At 28.1% G+C, this 19,368-nt stretch overlaps 3 protein-coding genes across 10 annotated transcripts in view; 1 reads left to right on the top strand and 2 right to left on the bottom strand.

The window, feature by feature from the left end:
- Positions 1–753: 753 nt before the first annotated feature.
- LOC105670704 (short-chain dehydrogenase/reductase family 16C member 6-like) overlaps positions 754–19,368 on the bottom strand; it is a 78,204-nt gene continuing 59,589 nt past the window's right edge. For 3 of the 6 annotated variants that reach the window (XM_067347676.1, XM_067347677.1, XM_067347675.1), the window contains exons 3-9: positions 4,655–4,813; positions 4,408–4,545; positions 3,990–4,184; positions 3,683–3,812; positions 3,506–3,620; positions 2,582–2,707; positions 754–2,428 (exon numbers count right to left, since the gene is read on the bottom strand). In XM_067347676.1, coding sequence (XP_067203777.1) covers positions 2,338–2,428; positions 2,582–2,707; positions 3,506–3,620; positions 3,683–3,812; positions 3,990–4,184; positions 4,408–4,545; positions 4,655–4,813 — 954 coding nt within the window. In that variant the 3' untranslated portion in view covers positions 754–2,337. Of the gene's footprint in view, positions 2,429–2,581; positions 2,708–3,505; positions 3,621–3,682; positions 3,813–3,989; positions 4,185–4,407; positions 4,546–4,654; positions 4,814–5,192; positions 5,525–7,322; positions 7,461–19,368 lie in introns of those variants that run through there. The other 3 variants (XM_012364372.2, XM_067347674.1, XM_067347673.1) reach the window with 3 other exon arrangements.
- LOC105670682 (ATP-binding cassette sub-family A member 17-like) lies at positions 5,755–16,796 on the top strand. Of its 3 annotated transcripts, none has more exons than XM_067347669.1 (30): positions 5,755–5,946; positions 6,048–6,177; positions 6,254–6,442; positions 6,705–6,805; positions 6,892–7,056; positions 7,244–7,460; positions 7,538–7,711; positions 8,823–9,088; positions 9,221–9,304; positions 9,474–9,633; positions 9,707–9,858; positions 10,517–10,672; positions 10,785–10,856; positions 10,941–11,079; positions 11,698–11,944; positions 12,095–12,195; positions 12,404–12,516; positions 12,594–12,670; positions 12,853–13,054; positions 13,111–13,302; positions 13,448–13,733; positions 14,077–14,202; positions 14,286–14,498; positions 14,577–14,837; positions 15,008–15,111; positions 15,208–15,351; positions 15,555–15,702; positions 15,851–16,061; positions 16,145–16,361; positions 16,569–16,796. In XM_067347669.1, exons 1-30 carry the CDS (start codon positions 5,755–5,757, stop codon positions 16,785–16,787), a joined length of 5,058 nt encoding a protein of 1,685 aa, XP_067203770.1. In that variant the 3' UTR covers positions 16,788–16,796. The 3 variants fall into 3 exon arrangements, with proteins under 3 accessions (XP_067203770.1, XP_067203769.1, XP_067203771.1); XM_067347668.1 differs by having other exon boundaries at positions 6,245–6,442; XM_067347670.1 differs by lacking the exons at positions 15,851–16,061; positions 16,145–16,361; positions 16,569–16,796 and having other exon boundaries at positions 6,245–6,442; positions 15,562–15,695.
- On the bottom strand, positions 16,355–19,031 carry LOC105670703 (uncharacterized protein MAL8P1.12-like). Its single transcript, XM_012364371.2, has 3 exons — positions 18,635–19,031; positions 17,870–18,363; positions 16,355–17,663 (listed from the first exon to the last, which is right to left on the bottom strand). Exons 1-3 carry the CDS (start codon positions 18,663–18,665, stop codon positions 16,851–16,853), a joined length of 1,338 nt encoding a protein of 445 aa, XP_012219794.1. The 5' UTR covers positions 18,666–19,031; the 3' UTR covers positions 16,355–16,850.

The following is a 19,368-nucleotide window of genomic DNA, read 5'->3' as shown; positions in this document are numbered from 1 at the left end:
CATCGCAAATCATATTATTATATTTTTTACGTGTAATCTTCTTCAAGTTGTTCCGAAAAATTATTTTCAATGCATACTCACTAAATAGAAAACATTAGAATGAAAAGTCATACATATGCGCATATTGTGATATCATTTATGCGCATATTGCTACCTTAAAATTTCAAAAAATTTACTATCATCCATAAATGTATTCATAAAACGTAGATAATTTATGAATTTTAAATAATTTGTTACAGTCTCTTAGATAACAGATAAAAAATTTAATAATATAATAAATAAGCTCATGTTCTCGTAAAGATTAACAAAAAACATCTGTAGTTAAAAATAATAACGCGGAAGTAAGAGAGAAATAATAGAGATAGCATTTAACAATATAACTACTTATTTACGACAGATGCATGCGCATTGAAAATTACTAGAAGTATAGTATCCCTGTATCGGCGAATGCCGGTTGAATCTAAGTTATGTAATGCAACAAGTTTTAACAATATCAACGTGTCTACGACCCCCCAATTGATAATCTAGTTTACTTTCTAAAATGCCGGTGTACTTTTCCTTCCGCTATAGATTGATCACTAGCCCCGCTATTTATATTGTAGAAAGGTAATTTAAGTTTTCAATTATACGTGACAAACATATCTTAAATACATCTTTTATAATACTATATATTTTTATAACTATAAAATTGTTCAGTATAAAAAATTTTTTAAATTTAATTTTTGGGTTAAAAATGATTTTGAAGAAATAACATCTCAGTAAACATTCGATATCCTATGTATTGTATACATAGAATATCCATAATGTGAAAAAAACGTACTGTATATATTATGTGCATACATAGAATATACATAAATTTACGTGTATTTAGGGATATTCGTAGGACATCGAATGAATATACATAGAATGTATTTTTGAACGAGATCGCTGCCTATATATACACAAAATATACCTCATGTACATTCCATGTATATACATCAAATGAATGTACATACGATATACGCTGATGTAGTATATACGTTTGATATATATAGATGGAATATACATGAAGTAACATTTTATGTCATATTATGATGATATCACCACGACTGTAACCAATGATATCACTGTAACCTTCTGATAATGTCACAGTGACATCACAATATCCATAAATATTAATTAATATTTAAATATTAATTATCACAACAAAGTCGTGGTGGGATGAACTAATGACTGAATACTGTTTTTGGAATTTGTTGTAACATTTCCGTGACATTTTATGTCAAATTATGATGATATCACAACAACTGTAACTAATAATATCACTGTAACTTTCTGATAATGTCACAGTGACATCACGATATCCATAAATATTAATTTATACATATACATATTTACACATTTAATCATGAGAATTATATAAAGCTTGCAAAAGGCGGTTAATAATATTGAAAATGTAATAACTTTTTCTATCAGTTTAATATCTGAATCCCAACACAGGGAATTTAGATAAACTGATTGTTCAGAAATTAGGTAGAAAAATATTCGGATGAATAAAAATTGTTTATTATTGACTTAAGAGTAGAGTCCAGTGTAGAGTCCACTTTCCATAAAATTTTTAATGTTAAGAAATAAATTATTTAAATTTAAAATTATTAAAATTATTTCATTATTTAATTAATTACATTGAGCCAAGTGTTTTGTCATATACCCAATAAACATTCGATATCCTATGTATATTCATGGAATATCCATAATGTGAAAAAAATGTATTGTATATACTATGTACATACATAGAATATACATGAATTTACGTATATTTAGGGATATTCGTAGGACATCGTATAAATATATATGACTTGTATATTCAAACGAGATCACAGCGTAAATATACATAGAATATACCTTATGTACATGCAACGAATGTGTATTGCACATTCTTGCAATATACCTATAATATGTATGTGCTATGGACATCCTATGTACATACATGTGGTAATCATTTCACATACATAAGATATGCGATGTATATACTTTTCATATTCTCTGTATATACATAGAATATACAATATCCATATATGTATATACATAGGACGTACATAGAATGTCCTAATGTTTATTGGGATGTTAGATCATCACACAAAAAGTTTTTTTTAATTTTAAAGCAATGGTTTTAGGTTTCTATGTATAAATTTTATATTTAATATCGAAATTTGTGAACTAATTGCCAAAACATGAGAATAGAAAATGTAAAATTTCTCATATTTTATTTATTATATAAAATTTATACTTAATAAATACAACGGTTTATATAACTCTTTTTCCTTGATATAATTCTTGTTAAGCTGTTAAATCTAATTACAAATTCATTATATCTTTTTCTCTTTGTTTTCTATCGACATCTGCCAAGAAATCCAGTATCAAACGCATTACGCTTTCTGGAACAATCCTGAAGAAAAAAAAAAATTATAATACGCGTCATCATATAATGTAACTTTTCCCAGAAGTAATTATCTATAGATGATTTAAAAAAATTATACAAAAGAAATTGTTAGATATTATAGTTGTAAACACTTTTATTTTTAATGCATCATATATGTACCTGTTGATTGCGTTCAAAGAAAAAAGACATCGCGGTATTGAATACTCCGTATAATTTCTTCGGATTGCTTTAATTACTTCCTGGGCGGCGTATTCCGGTGTCACGACACCAAAGATAAAAGGAAATCTATAATTAATTTGAAATTAAAGTTTCCTTTTAATTTATCATTGTCGTAAACATAAACACAGAAATAAATCAACGTAACGAATAAATAGCTGTCATTATAACAAAGAGCGTAACAAAAAGCATATAACATTACATTACCCAAACATTGATTAAGAAACATCCTTTTTTTGTAATAATTATCTCGTTAATTTTATGCTTGAAATAATCGAATAAGGTATAATTATATGACCATTTGATAATTTCGAATTGTGTAATACAACTCGAATTTTAAAGATGAACGAAATATTTTGTATATTTATGATTTTATCTACATTTTTTTACAAGAAAAGAAAAAGGCTAAATAGTGTAATAAAATTTCATTGTAAATACATCAAACAAATGTTTATAAAAAATCGTAAATGCAATAAATAATTATTTTCTTTTATTACTTTATTACTTTATGGATCAGACTGTTCCACTTACTGTGCATTAATTATGTGTATCTCGCGCAATAACACTACCTTTAAAGTACATAAAGACGATTCGGTTCATAAACACACTCACTACACGCGTGCAAATTACTATGTCTATGCCGGAAGCACTAACGTAAAATAGTGAAATCACAAACAAAATCTCTTCACATTAAAATCTATACATTAGAAAAATTCTCAGCTAATTAATAACGCAATAAGTACAACCGTACAATGACGCAATACACAGGATATTATAATTATATTATATCTTTGTATGTTTTCCACTAAGACGTCTTTAAAATTCAACATTTATCACTATTTTATTATTAAATCTAAATGTTTTCACCTGTATTTAGGATCTTTCGCTAATCCTGTATCGACATAAAATGGATAAATCGTTGTAAAATGAATATTAGACTTTCTTTCTAGCCGTATTTCCTCATGAAGAGCCTCCATAAGGCCTAAAAATAAAATTCATAAAAAATGTTCATTATAAATAAATTATTACTTATTGATAAATTACCTCTCACAGCAAATTTGGACGAACAATATGCCACTTTTTGCGACACGCCGTAAATACCGCACATGCTACTCATCGCTACTATATGACCGCTACCTCTTTGTAGCATCATCGGCAAAAATGCTTCTATTGTCTACTTAAAATAAAAAAGTCATAAATTATTTTATACTACTTATATAACATAAGATTTTATTGACTTTAAAAGGAAAATATATAATTACATTTGATTCATAAAGAATTGCTTTAAAACCATATGATATGACTCGCACTTGTCAATTACGTGATTAAAATTCAATCTGTGAGTGCATACCCAGAAGTTTGAAAGCACATTAACGTTGAATGTGTTTTCCACGTCATCCGGATTATAACTGAGGTACGGCTTATGACACAATACAGCCGCATTGTTAATGAGAATCGTCACATCCGGCACGCCAATTTTTCGCATTAATCTCACCGTTTCTCGTACTTCCAATCTCTTTGAGACATCGACCACGAAACCGTAAACCTAAAGATTTCTATAGCTTATCTCGCGCTTTTTTAATAGCGCTTATAATTTCCTTCCACAAAAATAATGTTAAAAATAGACGGCGTACAACAAAATACAGTTCAATAAAAAATAAAGTACAAGATTATTATTTATAAAACATTAAGTTAGTTACTAATTATTAACACAATATTTTATTTATGTTATATGTAATTAAAACTAAAAAATTTTTCAACATATATACTTCTCCACCATTTTTCGATATTTCTGTCATCGTTGATCGATTAGTTTCAACATCATTATCCCAACAAACAATTATACAACCCATCGAAGATAACTGAATAGCCAATTCACGACCGATACCGTGTCCAGCTCCAGTGATCTAAAATTTTGATATTTATTAATAAAGTATTTTTAATAGAATACGTGCCCTTAAAAATTTAAAATAAAATTTAAAGTAACATTAGTATTCGTTGAAAAATATAACTTACAAGAACAATTTCTCCTAGTAAGCGTTTCATAGGACATGGTACAATTATTTTGAAAGTTGCCATTATCATCGCTAGACTTATCTTTAATGATAGAAAGGATAAATCCAGAAATAATCGGCATAATTTAATATTTTTGACAATACATTGAATCTTCTTCATCTAGAAATAAAAATCCACCCAAATATAAATATGGAAATAAATATTAAATTTTAAAAAGATAAAACTCTTGAAATTTTTCAACATTAAAGAATAATCAAGTTTAATTCCATTATAAAATATTTAAATGTAATGCTTGAAATTATGTACATACAATTTTTGCATCATTAACCATTATTTCAATTTTTATTTTATTAATTTAGAAACTCGCATTAATAAAAAAACTAAAAAAGCAATTTTCTTCAAAATATTAAAGCATATTTTAATAATGATAACATTTGGAGAACGCTAGAGTACATAGAATATTAACAATTCAATTTATGCGCAAATAGAAATGGAGAGAAATGGAAAAAAAAATTGTACATAAATCTCGCACACGCACGGCAATTTAATAACGCAAGACCGACTCAACAGACCGTAACGCCGATCACTTTCCTTCCTGATGCGAAATATTGTCTCACACAATGCGGTGAGTAAAACACATTCCAAATGCTGTCAAACGTATGTTTTAAAACATTGTATTATTCGACCGATGATAATTCGTAACCATGACACCCACACGCAGACTGATTATAGACACTTAAAAATTTATCAATTTTTTATTTTCCAATATTTTTAAAAATTAAATTAACAAATATAAAATTTGTAAATTGTCGTCACTATTTATATCATTTATTCAAATATATTTTATTTGCTTAAAAATAAAATTATCTGAAAATTTGTCACTACAAAAAATGCCTACTCTATCTCTCGCAATCGGTTCTTTTGTTTTTCTCTGCAGAAAATATGTTTTTTTTCTGTCAAAAGAGTAACTGTCAAAAAACGCTTGGCTTTTCAGTTACGCAAGAAACGCAATTGCCTTCTCTGTTTCTGCTAAATAGACCGCAAAATAGAACTCCGCTTGCATTTAATGAGATGAACATTTTTTCTGGTGTAAAACCAAGATGCTGAGAGTGAAAGAGATTGTCAAGCATCCGAAACTTAGGAAGTTCTGGACGAGATGGCGAATTCTTATGTGGAAAGCTGTACTTATGCGATTGCATAGCCCAATAACCACTGCGTTAGAGATCATTATAGCTATTATCTTTTCCCTGCAAATACGTTTAATGTTCAAGCCGCACGGTTTTCATCCACAAGTAAATTTTAAAATTCTATATAGAATTAACCAGCTTATTACGCATTTCTATTAAATAACTTGATTATTGTCTACAATATTTGAATCTGTACTTATATAAAGGATTTAGATGTACGTAGTCAAAATGATATTCTGGCAAAATTGCCAAATAATGTGGAATGCTGGTATGCACCAACAGATGCATTTGTAGATGAATTAATGTCGAGAGTGGCGAAAATGCTTCATACAAAAAGTAAGATAGTATCTCAAAAAAACATAAAAAAGGTAATACTAAATAAAAATTACATATTGCACATGAGTTCAAGCAGCCGATAGCGAGATCAGTCTTGTGCGTTCACGTTACACGAAAAATGATACTTCCAAAGTATTATGGGCGATATTTGAACTTGAGAAACTTGCATCTGGAAAGCCAAAAATTTTAGAATATAAAATACGTTCATCGGAAATAGGCGAGAATCGGGTGATCATGATGCATGAGGAAAAACCCGCCCATGAAGGTATTACAAACTTGTAAATAAACATTAAAATGTAACTCGATACTTTTTCATATTTCAGATTGATCCTAAACTTTTTATTCTTAGAATAAATTTCTTTCATTGGAATGTTACATTTAAAAAGCAGTTTTATCTTGTCGTAAATTATTTCTTGATTATGCAACAAAACTAGAACACATAATAAAATCTGGTTTGGTCTAATTTTACAAGCATACCGTAATAAAAAAATACAATAAATTATTTACATTAATGTTTATTGTCAAAGATCCGTATGTGTTAAGTGGTTTTATGGCCCTACAAATGGCGATTGAGAAATCTTTCGTAGATATATGGACAGATCCGACATTACCAAAAATCGCCGACAATGTAAGTTCTTTAAATGCCGATATTAACAAAATTATTAAGTAAATTATTTTAAGCATGAAAAATAACAAAAATAGATTTTTCTATAGCTGTCAATTGGCCGATTTCCGTATCACGAAGTGGATTTTTTAGCTTCGCCGTTTATCATTCGACCTAACATAAGAGTAATTTATTATATGATGGTTGTTGCCTTCCTTTTGCCACCAGTAGCAACGTTAAAAAAGGCACTTCATGACAAAGAAACTGGATTTAGGGTAAATTTTGTTATAGTAATTTTTCTCACTCGCTAGCATTAGTTATAATCCAATTGTAATTTATTTTTTAATTTATAACATTAATTCTATATGTGTATGTTTTTTTTATGATACCATGATACTTATTGTAAAGACATATGTACACAATAAATTTGATAGGAGCGTAATATGTACACATTTTTTTTAGGGTCTTATGAGATTGACAAATATGTCTTTCGCGATGTTGTACATTGGATGGCTGAATTATCTCATGATCACCGTATTACCTGTGACGATCGTGTGTATAATTCTATTATATCCTGTATTTTTTACTACAAATGTGTTGGTCATCGCTATTTTCATCGTAATGTATAATATTTTGTCAGTACTTTTCATGTTCACCATCGGCACATTTTTCAATCAGCGTAAGTCACTTAAGCGTGCAACTAAAAAATTAATAACATTAAAGATATTGCTGAAAATTTTAATTTTCTTATAATAGCTGCGAAAGCATTACTCACGTCTATTCCGTTATGGCTCTTTTTGATGCATTTCACTGTTGTTCTGGATCAATCTCTGATAAGGACATCTGTCCTGACAAGGATCAGTTCTTTGATTCTGCCACATAGTGGTTTATTATATGGACTAATAGCCCTCATGACTTGTACAGATTTTGGTAAGCAAATTAAATTATGCAGATTATATCAACATGTTCTTTTTCAAAAGTCCGTCTAAAAAAATTTATTATTTAATTATATGACGTACGTGTCATCAAATGTGAACGCGTTAAAGAATATTATATGCATACATAATTTGTGTACATTATAAAAGTATTGCAGAAATATTTACACAAAAACATCAAATAAATAGATATCAGTAAGATTAAAAATTTATCTTTGAATCAAAAATTATTTGTATTCAAACTGACAATGAGCAAAGAATTAATTCAAAGAAATTTTATTATTTTAATAAAATTTTATCAATTGGCATTATTTATTCCTGATACACAATTAAATTTTTATTTAAATAAAAAATTTGTTATTATTTGTTACATATCTATAAGTTTATTGTAAACACTAATATGCAAAGTGTAAATTAACATTATAAAGTAACATAGTGCATACTCAGAATGTAAATTAAAAAAGTTGCAGCGTACATTATATAATTCCTACATTTCTCGAGAGCTAAGTTATTCACGCGTGTAAATTGCAAAGCAAATTTACTAACCACATTATTTAAATTGCGTACAGACTGTGATCAAATTGTATTTTTATACAACTTACATTACCCGTCAAATAGCTTAGAACCATGCACCATTTCTAAAGAATATATAGGGTGTTTTATAATATTTGTTTAAACGCTCGTGTACAGGTGGAGCGCGGTAAATTAAACAGAAAAGTTTATCGTTTTGTAACTGTCGCAATAATAATTGAGATGTTAATTAAGAATTGACGAATGATAGCACGTAGCGCGTGGCTATTGTAAAAATTGTAAAACAGTAAAGAATTCCTCTGTTCAGTTTATCATACTCTATCTATACACAAGCGTTTGGATAAACATTATGAAACACCCTTATAAAACTTATACTTTTTCATAAATTATCATACATTTGTCTACTAAAAATTAAACTATTAATTAAGTTTCACGCGTAACGTGAGAAATTACCTAGCGCCGTAAATTAAACAATCTTACAAGTGCAAGGTTAATCGTGTTATATTATAAAAGTGACGGACAAAATCTACACGCATAAGAAGTAAAATTTACAACAAAGATTTTTATTTTGATAGACGATTATGAAAACGAAGGTTTACAGAAAATAGAACCACAAAATTACAATAATTTTGTCTCGTACTTCTGGCCACGGTGGCTCTCTGAATTTATAACGTTACGAGACGCTCACGATATCATCCACGCCAAAGAAAAGATCTCTATGAGTATGGTTTTGTTCACGTGGAGCTTGCACATTATTTTTTGGTACCTGATAGCTGTATATTTGGATAATATAAATCCGGGTAAATTTGGTAGCGCAAAGCCTTGGTATTATTTGTGCAAGGTAAATAAGAAGAAAAAGAAAAAGAAATTTTTATTTTGTTTTTAAATTTTATAAGAATCATATTTGTATACGTTAATAATGCAAATCAACTGTCAACTATTATATATTATCAATATATTATCAATTGTCTAGAAACCTACTCCTAATAATGATGAATTAATGATTCGAGGATCCACTAATTGGTCAGCAGTGGAATACACACCATCATACATGAAGGTATATATGACATTGTGCATTTCTCTTTAATTATTTCTCAAATATGAGATCTAATAAATCTATGACATAAATGTGAGAAAAACAAATAAGATTAATTTTTAATGAATTATAAAGATTAAACGTAAATCACAACATTATGTTTCACGTGTGTAATTGATTTATACAATAGCCATCTATTCGGGTAAGATGTGTCAGTAAAGAATTCGGCAGAATCAACAATCGCATTACAGTTATAGACAATGTAACGATTGACTTTTATCATCAAGAATTTAGCGTCATTCTCGGTCACAATGGTGCCGGCAAAAGCTGTTTTTTAAAGATGATTATAGGTACAATAGACATTTTTATCATTTTTTGATCAGATATGTAATAACAGAATAATTTGACAAATATATACAACAGGAATGTACAAGCCGACTCATGGTCATATTTACTTGAAAGGAAGAGATTATAACGAAGATGAAAGTTCGATAAATCCAATTGGTTATTGTCCGCAAGAAAATATATTGGTAAATTATTTGACGGCGATACAGCATCTCTATATATTTGGCATGGTAAATATATATTATTTTTGCATTTATAGGACAAGTAACAGTTTTTTATTTTACATATCAAATAATGTTTTTAATTTATAAAATATTAATTCATGCGAACTATCTTTTTATCAAATATTTCAATATAACATAAATATGTTTAGAAATTAATAGTATAAAGCATTTGTGTTCAAAACATGTGTATCAACAAAAATGTTAAAAATAAGTATATTGATTTAATTAAAATTCTAATGCAACCATATATTTCTAATTATCTGACTTAAAATTAGAAAGTGATTATTCGTCGGACTACCTATTAATTTACCACCTGGCTCAAATAAGCAATAAGAGAAAACACAATTTATTTGCCTATAAATTTATGTGAAATGGTTGTGGCGCAATAACTTTTGCCTAGATTCCTCAGGATTGAATTACATTAGAGCGCTCTTCTTACAGAAAGATCACAATATATTTTATATTAAGATTCATATAACAAATAGTAAAATTGATAATTACCATAAATAATGTCTTTTCCTTCATCTTGTTTAATTACATATTTTATTGTAATGAAAACAGTTTTTTAATTATTTAATAAATAGTCACCCTTACTTGTCATAAATTAATTTAGAACATAATACATCAATACAACTGAAAATCGATAATATAATTATTATTTTAGATAAAAGGAATGACCTATACAGATGCTCATAAAGAGTCACTAAAATTGTTAAAGCAACTTGATTTAGAATTTGCGAAAGATTTTAAAACAAAATCCTGTTCTTTCGACATACAGCGAAGAATTTGTTTGGCGATGGCACTTATCGGCAATACTAAGGTATACTATTTTATTCGTGAGTTTAATTTTACTCAAATTAAAAATTAACGTTTATAAATGCAATAATAACAGATAAACTTAACAAACTAAATCAAAATTTAAATTTTATCAGATTTTGATTCTTGATGAACCTACATATGGAATGGATCTTCAGCATAGAAGACAGATATGGGATTTACTATTGGTAAAAATCTTTTTTTTAAACAAATTCCGTGATATTAAATATATAAAATAAAAATTATTTTAAATAAATAATTAAAATTTTCAGGACATAAAAAGGAAGAAGACAATATTAATGGCAACAAATTCCATGGAAGCTGCGGATCTTCTCGCTGACAGGATTGCTATTATCGCGAATGGAAGGATTGAATGTTATGGTTCGAAAATGTATCTAAATCGTCGATATGGTAAAATTCTGAATAATTAATACATCATATTTCTATTATAATTTGTAACATATTTATTATAATAATCTTGCATTATTTGCGCTAATGTTAATGCTGACGGTAAACGTTATTTTTCACAAAATGTATGATTGGTTTTAAAGTCGCATAACTCGGGCAAAAAAAATCGTAGCAATATTTAAAAAACGCGTTTTATAGATAAAATGTCGTATCTTTTGACACTTGTAATAAATTTTGCAAAAAAAAATTTTTTATTGACAATAAAACAATAAGTTCCTTCTTCGGTCTCAGAAGTGTGAAGATAAAAAATGTTCAAAAACGGCCTAAACGTGAATGTACAAATTTCAAACTTTAAAATACTTTCTTAATGCTAAATGCTTTCAGACGGTTAAAATTTAACAATTTTCAATAGTATCTCAAAGTAGAGATTTCACGTTTTCATTTTAAAAAAAATCAGGATCCTACGATGATTTTTCGCGGAGTTATCGTCCGTCAAAGTTGATATATTTGCCCCAAATTTTTCTATGCCAAAATTTTTTTGAGCAGTGTATATAAAAAAATTTAAAAACAATGATTAATTATTTAATTGTTAATTAATTAAATCTTATGAATTGAAATTAGGAATCGGTTATGTTTTGAGTTTATTGGTACAAGAAGATTGCAATGTGGAAAAAGTTCAAACGGAAATTCAACAGTTTTCTGCAGATCCCATTACTCTGCGAGGCACAATGGGTTTGATGATAAGATTTGACGTGCCAAAAATCAGTCGATTTTCAAAATTGCTTCAATATCTAGAATACAATAAAGAAGAACTGAAAATCATGTCGGCTACACTTAGTACTGCAAGCATTGAGGGTCAATTTCTTAGGTATAGCCAAATGTTACAAAATTAGCTTACGAAAAGTCTTTCGACGAATCTATTAAATATGACTTGAATATATACCTATTCTTGATAATATAAAAATAAATATTAAAAAATAAAAAAATTTGATATCAACATTTATAATTTTGTATTCAGAATAGGTTTAGAAAGTCAGTTCAAAGAACGCTGTGTAAAATTACCTAGCAACAAATACGAGCTTATTGTGCAACAAAGACGACGGCATTTGTTACAAACAGGTAAAATTTTAGTGCAATTAAATGAAATTAATATATTATTATTATTTATAAAATATAAAAAATAAAAAATAATAATAAGCACCATCTTAATAAGTCGTTGCACTAACATTACATCAGGAATTATTATAAATAATTAATACTTAATAATGTATTTACATAAAAATGTTATTTTTAAACAAATTGAAATGACGTAACATTCAATTATTAGCTCAACCATGGAACCGATTAACTGATGATGCTTTATGGCGACAGCAAGTTTTTGCAATGTTCTACAAGAAATTATTGCACATTATTTCATCGTGGAAACTATATATATTTTTGGTAATTTTTTGATTTTGTCAAAAGGAACATGTTTTAAATATAATGTATTCATATCTGACTAATCATGACAATTTCAGATGACTTCGGCGATTGTTATTCTTATTCTAATCACTATAATCAGCGAATTAAGTAGTTTCACACTTTTCGACTCGAGGTAATTTTACTTGCTCAAAGTTGACAGAAAAAAATATTATTTTTTTATATAATATATTATAAAAACATATACTAATTCATATAATAATTATAGAAAATGTATATTCTATAAAAGATTAGTTTTATTTTTATATAAAAAATGTGCTGTAAAAACGAAGTAATCATACTTGCTTATTTTTGTAGTGAGAAAATAATGAACCTGACAAATTATATAGACAACAATCTTCACGTGCTATATTATGCAGCCGATGACAAACTTGCGGAAGACTTTCTTGATATTTTATATACTACCGGCCAAGCATATAGTGAAAGGCATAATTATCATATCTCTAAGCATATCACAGCCTCGGATATTATAGTTCACCCTGATTTACATTCGATAGAGGTATTATAAAAAATATATATTCTAAATTTTGCGACGTTATTAATATTTTATAGTAGTTTAGGGATCGTTACGTGATGTCTGTCGATATACACGTAAATGGACATGTGCAACTTATATACTCATCCACTGCGATACACAGTGGACCAATTGCATTAAATCTATTGCATAATGCATTATTGCGTTACCATTGCGGTTCAGATGATTGCTGGATAAAATTAACCAGTCGACCGTTAATAAGACCAGAACAAGTAAAAAATTTCATGAAATATTTAATAAAAATACTGTATCAATCTTTAAAACACTAAACATTTTTCTTACTTTAAAAATATTTGATTAATTTTTTATATTTAATATGTAAGGTAAAAGTATATATTTGTTGTACAACGTTTACAGTGGCATTTATATTTACTGGCCCACCCATACAGCGTACGGAATTGGGAGAATGCTGCTATAATAATGACTTTATTTCTTCTTTTACCTTCTATTAATATGGGAATAACAGAACGAAATACACTTTCAAAAATGTTACAAATTAATGCAGTCGGCATGTCCACGCGGATCTATTGGATCTCAATGTATATCATCGATTTCTTATTGTATGCATTTTCCATAATATTTTTAGGAATTATAACTTTAACCGCTTATCAACGCACACTGCACTTCTCAAACTTAGAAATTGGTAAGAATTCCAAGATTCATGAAATATTTATCTTGAAATGTGTTTCATTTTTTTTTTCTATATTTCAAAATTTATAAAAATTTAATATTTCATAATATTTTACAGTAATAGTGTAGTATTGACATGTTACAATTCGGAGTAGCGATGCTTAGTAAGACCGCGTGTGCCGCTCATTTATTTATTTGTATTTGTACTTCCATTTAATCGTTGTTAGAAAGCCGCATGGCCTTATCAAGCACTGTTACTCCTAACAATTAAAATAAAAATGTTATATATTCATATTACATTTTATATAAATTAAAAATTTAAATTTAAAAATATTTCTGATTAATCGATGCTTCAGTTCAAGTATTCATGATATTCTTATGTTACGGAGGATGCGCTATTCCATTAGGCTATTGCATACAACTTTTAACAAAAAAACCGGAAAACGTGTATTTAGTCGTGATACTAATCAACGTCATAGTCGGTTAGTAATTTACTAAGTTAATTTATTATTATAATATTCTGCTATTGAAAAATTGTATTATTCAAATATATTATATTTTTCAGTGTTATTAATAAACAGCTCTATCATATTTCCATTGTTATTGCATACATTTAGCAGTACTGGCAGATACATTTTTGAAGCTCTTGTACATATATTTCCACCATATATTCTAGCTTGTGCTTTAAGCAATTATATTATGCTGGTCTTATATAATAGACACTGTAGCTACTTTAATGCTTGTGATACAGAATTTTATGTTGAAGATCCTTGCTGTCGTAAGTTTAATCCCAAAAACTATCTTTATAATGAATTAATTTATACAAACAAACTATAAAACAACTTTAAAATTTCAGAAAACTGCAAAAACACGCATTGTTACAACCAACTGGACGTAATGCTAATTAAACAATCCGGATTTGAGTATCATCACTCAGTCATAGATGACATACTTTTAATGATATCGCAAATGTTTGCCTTTTATATATTGTTAGAGATTTTTGAAGAAAAAAATCGCAGAAAATGGTACAGTTGCTCTACACTTTCTGCGAAGGACGATGATATTATAGAGCCAGAAATTATCGAAGAAAAGAAACAAACTGAAGAATATATGAAACGTAAGAAATAATATAAAAATAAAAATTACATAAATTTATATTACTTTTACATTAATTTTTATTAATATTACAAATCTAAAAAATTATAACTTTAAAAAATATATAAATTTATTTTGAACAAATACCTTTATTTTTACTAGAAATTATTTTATCAATTTCTTTGTGTGTAGATTATAATGAAACAAAGTCACTTCCACCACAAGTTGCTCTGGTTGTTCAAAATTTAAGAAAAGAGTACTTTGGAAGACCGGTAATTCAAGGAGTTAATTTTAATGTAAATAAATTTATGCAATTTTAGCCGTAAAATCTTTACGATATATTTTTTTAAATACACATTATGCAGTCAATATATAAAAATATTTTTATTTAGATTTATAAACAAGAATGTTTTGGCTTGTTGGGATTCAATGAGGCAGGAAAATCAACAATATACAAACTGCTGACAGGTGAAATAAAAATGTCGGCTGGAAAAGCGGTGTTATATGAATACGAATTTTCAAAAGATCAAGAGATGGTGAGTAATATTATGCATCTAATTACAATAAAAAAAATAATTTCTTATATATAAGTACTTTTCATATTTAATTTTTTAAATCTCTTACTTCATAATTTAATAATGTTTGTTTGTTTTTCAAATTTTTGATAATACATGAAAAACAAACATTTTGAGATACAATTAATAATATTTTAATTTTTTATATAAAAAATATTGTCAAGTTTACAGGTATGATAGGGTACTGTCCACAAACTAACGGACTAAGTGATTTCATGACTGGCAGACAATATTTGCAACTTCATGCGGCACTTCGCGGTGTTCCATACGAGTGTATCAACGACGAAGTAAATAAATGGTTGGATGTATTAGGTAATATAAATTTTCAAAATTCCTATTTTTTACTTCGTCATTTTTATCCACTCGTTCGAAATTTAAGACTCCAAAATTTGTAATAAAACTAAATATCTCTGTCTATCTCTAATAACTTATATAAAATTAAATAAAATTAAAATCATAGATATGCTAGATTTCGAGAATCTAAAGATCGCTCATTGTCCGTGGGGAGTTCAAAGAAAACTTTGTATACTGCAAAGCTTAGTCGGCGATTTGCCAATGGTATTTATGGACGAACCTTCCGCTGGAATTGACATAATGACTAGACACGCTTTATGTGAAATCTTGCATCAAATACGGGAGATGGGAAGATCAGTATTAATCACTACGCACAGGTGAGTTCAATAAAATTTGTAAATAAAAAATATATTTGACTTTGAACAATTAAAGTTCCAATATATGGGATTCTGTATTTCAGTATGCGAGAAGCGGAAGCAATGTGTCTGCGTGTTGGAATCTTGGTTAATGGCCAATTTGTCACAATTGGATCTTATGAGCATCTGAGGAGAAAACACGAACATAACTTTATACTGAGTATCAAAGTAATACCAGGATTCCAATTTGCAAACTTTGAGAAGATAAAAAAAATTATCGACGAGACTTTTCCAGCAATAAAATTCAAAGATAGTTATTTGGTAAATAAATAATTTTATTTTTCGATATCTTTTCATATAAACATAAATAAAACATTTTGTTATTAAAACCTAACATTTTCTAAAAAATTAATATCATATAATTTAAATAAATTAAACGTGTTTAGAAGATTTTGCCAAATTAATAAAATACAAAAAGAAATTTAATTGTTAAAAAAACGGATTAATTTTTATCTAGCATATTTTTAGGGTGTTCTTAAATATGAACTGGAAAGTGGTATTTCGTACAGTCAATTGTTTGATAAGCTTGAAAAATTAAGACAAAGATATGTGTGGATAACAGACTTTTCTGTCTATCAACCATCCATAGATGAAGTATTTCTAACTTTAGTGAAAAAGCAAAAGAGACATTTAAAAAAATTAACACTATACGAATTTCTACGTTCATGTATAACTAAAAATCCTTAAGCAGAATAAAACGTTTATAATATTAAAAATTGTTTACTTTCAATTTTCATAATTATTTGTTTTCTATTCGATTATAGATGAGATCTCATGAAAAAACTTCTGATTGGGTAATTTTTTCGAAATAGGTGTGCTATTACTTATAATTGCTCGTTTGTCGTTCTTCTTTCTTTTTGATTGTGTCAATTTCTGTAATTGATTTTCCTCTCTTCCTGAATTCGCTGAATGTTCAGCATTTGTATTATTTGATTTATTCAACAATTTTTTACTCTGTTTCTTTTTATTCTTATCACTGTTTACTATTTTTTTCGATCGTTTGCGTTTTTGCGATTTAATTTCTTTATTCTCTTCTGAAAAATCGTCTTTTGCTGTATCTTCTTGAATCTTTTCCCCTTCGACGCAGAATGAAGTTTCCATTTTATTTTTATACAAAGTATTCTTTTTATCTTGTTTTTTATCTTTCTCTTTCTTATATTTTTTATTACTTTTATGAAGAAATTCTGTCAAAAAGTCATCTTCATCGTTCGATTTATCATCAATTTCTATACTATTTTCTTTGCTGTCCACCAAAATTTTTTTCCAAACAAATTGATTTTGTGATTTGCTTACTTTTAAAAATGCCAAATTCAAATCCCTTTTTAAAAAAGGCTTGAAGTATTTGTTCAATCTTTTACTTAGATCCGATGACGGTTCTTCGTTACTATCAGTATCCGAAAACAATTTGCAAGGTCTTACTTCGGTAGAATTGTAATACAAATATAGTATAACATTATAAAATTTATTATCGTCAATGTCTTTTAAATGTGACATTGTTAATTCGATATGAGTAATTCCGACACTATATAACACATGAGCATTTTTAATCTCCAAAAGTAAATTCTGTAAAGCAAAATTTTTGTTCAATTAACTTATCAGCAAATGAATAGAGCGCAAAGTGATCTTTTGTTGATACAATTATTATAACATACGTGTTGGCATAATTATTTATAGTTAAATAAAAAATTTAACATATTGCATTTTTTAGATATAAAATAATAAATATTTAAAAAACATTTTATTTCTTATGACAATAGTTCTTCAATCACCTGTAACTTTTCAGCCTGTTCCTTACGGTTCATATAGCAATCGATGTGATGTTTGCAGCTCTTCAAAAAATGTTTTATACTATTCAAATCATCAATGGGATATCGCGATAATATTTCTGATATATCGATAGACATAGGCAATACCCACTTTCCCACTTTTCCGCGGCCGTTATCGTCTATTAAAATCTCTACCGCATACAGATCGTTCTTTGAAAAATTCTCCGTGCTAGAAAATTCAAAAACAAAACCACCTTCACAATTTACACATTGCATTCCTGCGAACTGATAAAATTCGTAGCACAGTTCCGTTTGCACGTCTGGTATCTTGCGAAATTTTGCATCTTTGTTATCGCACAGTAATCTTGATGGTTTCTCTACGATTTGCAATTGACTGAATTTGGGAGTCTGAATTACGGTTTCTAGTAGAGAGATATATGTTTTCAATATAGCGATCTCATTCAACAATTTATTCCTTTCGTCCTGACTAGACAACTCTGAATATAATCAAACATATCTCAGTAAATTATTTTATTTAAATTATAACTCAGATTATATTTCACGCAATAAACACAAATATTAAAATTGTAAAATTTTATTACAATTAAGTGCCATAACAGCAGAAAATAAAAATTTTGATAAAAATAGTAAATCTGCTTTGGTCGTAATTGATTGTTATTATATTTGATTAAAAATTGTATTTAATCAAACATAAAATTTTGTATTAACTTTAAATTTATTTCAAACGTATGTAATAAAAAAAAATACCTGTACTGATAGAGTTATTATTCTTATCCATGTCCAGTGATAGAATAATTCAATTTTGCGTGTTAAAAGTATGTATAAATTGAATCTATAACGTTACTAAACACGATTTATATGAAAATTGGTTTGGAAAATTTATTAAACTGTCTGATGAGAGAAATTCTAATACGGCTTGACGAAACAGTACAAGTTTATATACATCTCAAGGAAGATGATGTTTGCACAAATTTAAACACATGACAATGTGGTATTGTAATATCATAATATTATCGAATATAATAGCGATTTCAATTGGTCTGCATCGGTGTGCCACCTGTGTAAAGTTGGTGCAAGTGTGTACAGTGAATCGCCACCAATGTTACCAATTACACCAACTGGCTCCTACTAATTTGTGAGAGCCACTTTATGTACACCCAATATACACTTGTACTGAGCCCAGACGAACACGCGGCACCAGCGAGGGACCTGCATTATTCGACCAGCCGAACACACAATTTGCACCAACACCCGAAATGTGCAGTTGGTGCAGATCAGCCGAAATCGCTATAAGATTCTCCACAAACTACCGACGATTGTTCATGTCGATGCCTACACTTATCTTTCGTCGAGCTCACAGAACTCACTTGCTTTAGACCTGAATATTTTACCATCGACTACAAATCTGTAGCAATATATTGATATCAATGAATACTTTCACTTTTTCCTTATTAAAAAAAATTAATTAATTAATTATGTTG

Source organism: Linepithema humile, chromosome 1 (genome assembly GCF_040581485.1).
Source record: "Linepithema humile isolate Giens D197 chromosome 1, Lhum_UNIL_v1.0, whole genome shotgun sequence".
NCBI classification, from domain to species: domain Eukaryota; kingdom Metazoa; phylum Arthropoda; class Insecta; order Hymenoptera; family Formicidae; genus Linepithema; species Linepithema humile.
The sequence above is the reverse complement of the archived record's forward strand: the minus strand, read 5'-3'. Positions and strand labels throughout refer to the sequence as shown.

What these genes read in the sequence shown, in the direction of transcription:
- LOC105670682 (XM_067347668.1), top strand. Translation starts at nt 5,755, where the DNA reads ATGCTGAGAGTGAAAGAGATTGTCAAGCATCCGAAACTTAGGAAGTTC. An exon ending in CACTTATCGGCAATACTAAG is followed by an intron (nt 10,673 to 10,784) that starts GTATACTATTTT and finishes AAATTTTATCAG; the next exon opens with ATTTTGATTCTTGATGAACC. An exon ending in CTGATTTACATTCGATAGAG is followed by an intron (nt 13,055 to 13,110) that starts GTATTATAAAAA and finishes ATTTTATAGTAG; the next exon opens with TTTAGGGATCGTTACGTGAT.
- LOC105670703 (XM_012364371.2), bottom strand. Translation starts at nt 18,665, where the DNA reads ATGGATAAGAATAATAACTCTATCAGTACAG. An exon ending in TAATAACTCTATCAGTACAG is followed by an intron (nt 18,364 to 18,634) that starts GTATTTTTTTTT and finishes GATTATATTCAG; the next exon opens with AGTTGTCTAGTCAGGACGAA. An exon ending in AACAGGCTGAAAAGTTACAG is followed by an intron (nt 17,664 to 17,869) that starts GTGATTGAAGAA and finishes TTTGCTTTACAG; the next exon opens with AATTTACTTTTGGAGATTAA.